This window comes from Octopus bimaculoides, chromosome 7, assembly GCF_001194135.2.
Source record: "Octopus bimaculoides isolate UCB-OBI-ISO-001 chromosome 7, ASM119413v2, whole genome shotgun sequence".
NCBI classification, from domain to species: Eukaryota; Metazoa; Mollusca; class Cephalopoda; order Octopoda; family Octopodidae; genus Octopus; species Octopus bimaculoides.
The window spans coordinates 59,196,330-59,199,240 of NC_068987.1; the positions used below are offsets into that span (position 1 = coordinate 59,196,330).

At 40.5% G+C, this 2,911-nt stretch overlaps 1 protein-coding gene across 2 annotated transcripts in view; it reads left to right on the forward strand.

Annotated features, from left to right (window-relative positions):
• The window catches only part of LOC106867688 (endoplasmic reticulum-Golgi intermediate compartment protein 2), a 52,227-nt gene that overhangs the window by 45,452 nt on the left and 3,864 nt on the right, over nt 1–2,911 (forward strand). For both annotated transcript variants that reach the window (XM_014912632.2, XM_014912633.2), the window contains exon 10: nt 2,015–2,112. In XM_014912632.2, coding sequence (XP_014768118.1) covers nt 2,015–2,112 — 98 coding nt within the window. The remainder of the gene's footprint in view (nt 1–2,014; nt 2,113–2,911) is intronic.

The following is a 2,911-nucleotide window of genomic DNA, read 5'->3' on the forward strand; positions in this document are numbered from 1 at the left end:
TTTTAGTTAGATGCCCTTCCTAACACCAACCACTCAGCAGAGTAGACTTAATGCTTTTTACGTGGCACAAGCACAGGGGAGGTCAGTTTTGGCAAGGTTTTTTACTGCTGGATTCCTTTCCGAACACCAACCACTTTACAGTGTGGACTGGGTGCTTTTAAGTGGTGCTTGCACTGACAGGGTCACCAAGAGCTTGCAAGACAAAAAAATCTCTTTTGAGAGGGAAGTGGATGTTGGAGGAGGTGATCTTGTGTCAGATGATGAAAGGCTATAGTGAGACAGAGAGACAGAAACAGGTGTCTTGCTGAAGAGGAGGTACAAGGTTACCCAGCTGGAGAGAGAGAGAGATCAGGAATGAAGACAGAAACAGGTGCACTGCCGCAAAGGAAATACAGAGTTACCCCAACTTGAGGGAAGTTTAGGGGAAGGAGAGAGAGAGTGGGAGACAACAGGATAAAGATGGTGGCAAAGTGCTAGGCATACATAAAATGGACAGGGATCAGAATATAAACAAGATGATTGTGTAAAGGACAAGAGAGATATTGATGGTGGCAAATGCCAGGGTGTACCCTTGTGGTTCGAACGTCATAATATAAGTGGCAGGATATTTTGAGGAAGTGTGATTAGAGAGGGCGGAGGTGGGGTGGCGAAAACCTGGGTACATATAGTGTTGGGTGGGGGGGTACTGGATAGCAATGATACAGAGAACAGGATTGGGGAGTGAGAGGTAGGCATAGTGTGTGAAGGAGGAAATGTGAGAAAGAGAGGAGATGTAGAGATACAGATTGGTTTGTTGGGGTAGGGTGTGTGAAAAGTTTTCTTGTTATGTGTGGGTGGAACACAAACTTGGGGGCTAGCAGGTATCTGTGATACAGTGAGACAGGGCATGTGGAGAACAGTGATATAGTGGCACAGGGCCAAGAAGACAGGATTGGGGAGTGGGAGTTAAGCATGGTGCAAAAGGTGGAAATACAAGGAAGTGAAGAGATGTAGAGATGTAGTTTGGTTTGTTGTGTTAGAGTGTGTGAGAAGTTTTCTTGTTAAGTGTGGCTGGGACACACAGTGCTTATAAAACTCAGTTTCGCTGATGTGGATGGGTTTTCTCAAGAACCTCATATTGCCAGACATCTCAGTCCATTGTTATTTCCTCCATGAGGCCCAACATCCTGAGAATGGTTCTTACCACTTCATCCCACGTCTTCCTGGGTCTCCCTCTCCTATGGGTACCACCTACTTTCAGTGATTGGCACTTCTTTATGCAGCTGTCCTCATTCATACACATCACATGTCCAAACCAACATAGTCTTCTCTCTTGCATGCTACATTTGATTCCTCTTATGCCCAACTTTTCTCTCAATACATTTGCACTTTGTTGTACATGCACACTGATATTACACATCCAATGGAGCATACTACATACATTTCTTACCAGTCTATGCACGTCTTCTGCATTCAGAGCCCATGTCTCACTACCATGGAATATAGCCATTCACACACAAGCATCATACAGTCTACCTTTCACTTTGAGAGAGAATCTTTTTGTTGCCAGCAGATGTAGTAGCTTTCTCCACTCAATTCTTATTCTAGAAACAATACTTTCAGAGTATCCTCCACCATTGATAATTTGGTCACCTAGGTAACAGAAACTATCTAAGACCTCAAGAGAGCCCCTTGGGAGAATCTAAGTCACATGTGCTCTGAGTGCTTATTGTTCCTACACATCGTACTTTCTCACTTATTTTGTATTTCATGACATTTCACTTCATAACTTTTTTCCTACGAATTTTTGTTGAATGCAACTAATGATTCTGAATTCCTCATGCATTTTTCTATCATTTAAGCCTAAGAAAAGTATACTTTTATTTTAAAATAATTAATTGAAATAAATGCAGTGTATTGCAACATAAAAAATGGCAACAAAAGGGTGAAAACTGGGGTAACTTTTTTTGTTAATGTCTTTTTTTGCAAGAACTGTACCATTTGTAGTGCTAACCTTTGTTTATCTTTTTTTCAGATTATCACATGTTCCAATATTTCATGCAAGTTGTTCCAACTGAAGTTCGCACATATAAGAACAACATGGACACTTATCAGTTTGCTGTTACAGCAAAGGTAATTTTAGTTTGCTTACAGTATAGAATTTTTTTATATATTGTGCAAGAGTGGATGTATGGTTAAGAAGTTTGCTTCTCAATCACATGGTTATGGGTCTTGTCTCACTGCATGGCACTTAGAACAAGTGTCTCCTATTATAGCCCCAGGTTGCCTAAATCCTTGTGAGTAGATTTGGCCAGCCCATTGAAAGAAGCCCATTGTATATATGCATATCTGTGTGTGTGTATTCGTTTAACGTCCACCTTTCATGCTAGCATGGGTTGGAATTTGTGTATGTAAATCTGTCCTTGTTCTTGGTTGTAAATAAATGTCACTGTCATGCAAGTGGTGTCATTTTCCAATCTTCTGCAAAAACATGTCTGGCCTTGGGGAAATATTACTTTGCTTGCAAACAACAGGTGAAGGTTGGCAACAGGGAGGGCATCTGGTCGTATAAAACCTGCCTCAATGAACTTCATCCAATCCATTCACGCATGAAACAAACATTAAAAACAACGATGTTGATGAGTTTATTTACAGCTTGTGAGCTAGGACATAGAGAATTGAGTGTCTTTGCCAGGGATGCAGTGCTGTTGATGAGATAAGAACTATCAATCCTTTGTTTAGCATGCTGACACTTTCCTGAGTTGATCAACTGCACTTCTCATTTATATACATACACACTCTCTTTTGTTTGTTTTTGGATGTTACCTGGAAGGTATGTTCTGGTATCTTGTCACAACCATATATATATATATATATATATATAAGTTCAAAAAAACAATAAGAAAAAAACAACAAAGTGAGGACGTGATAC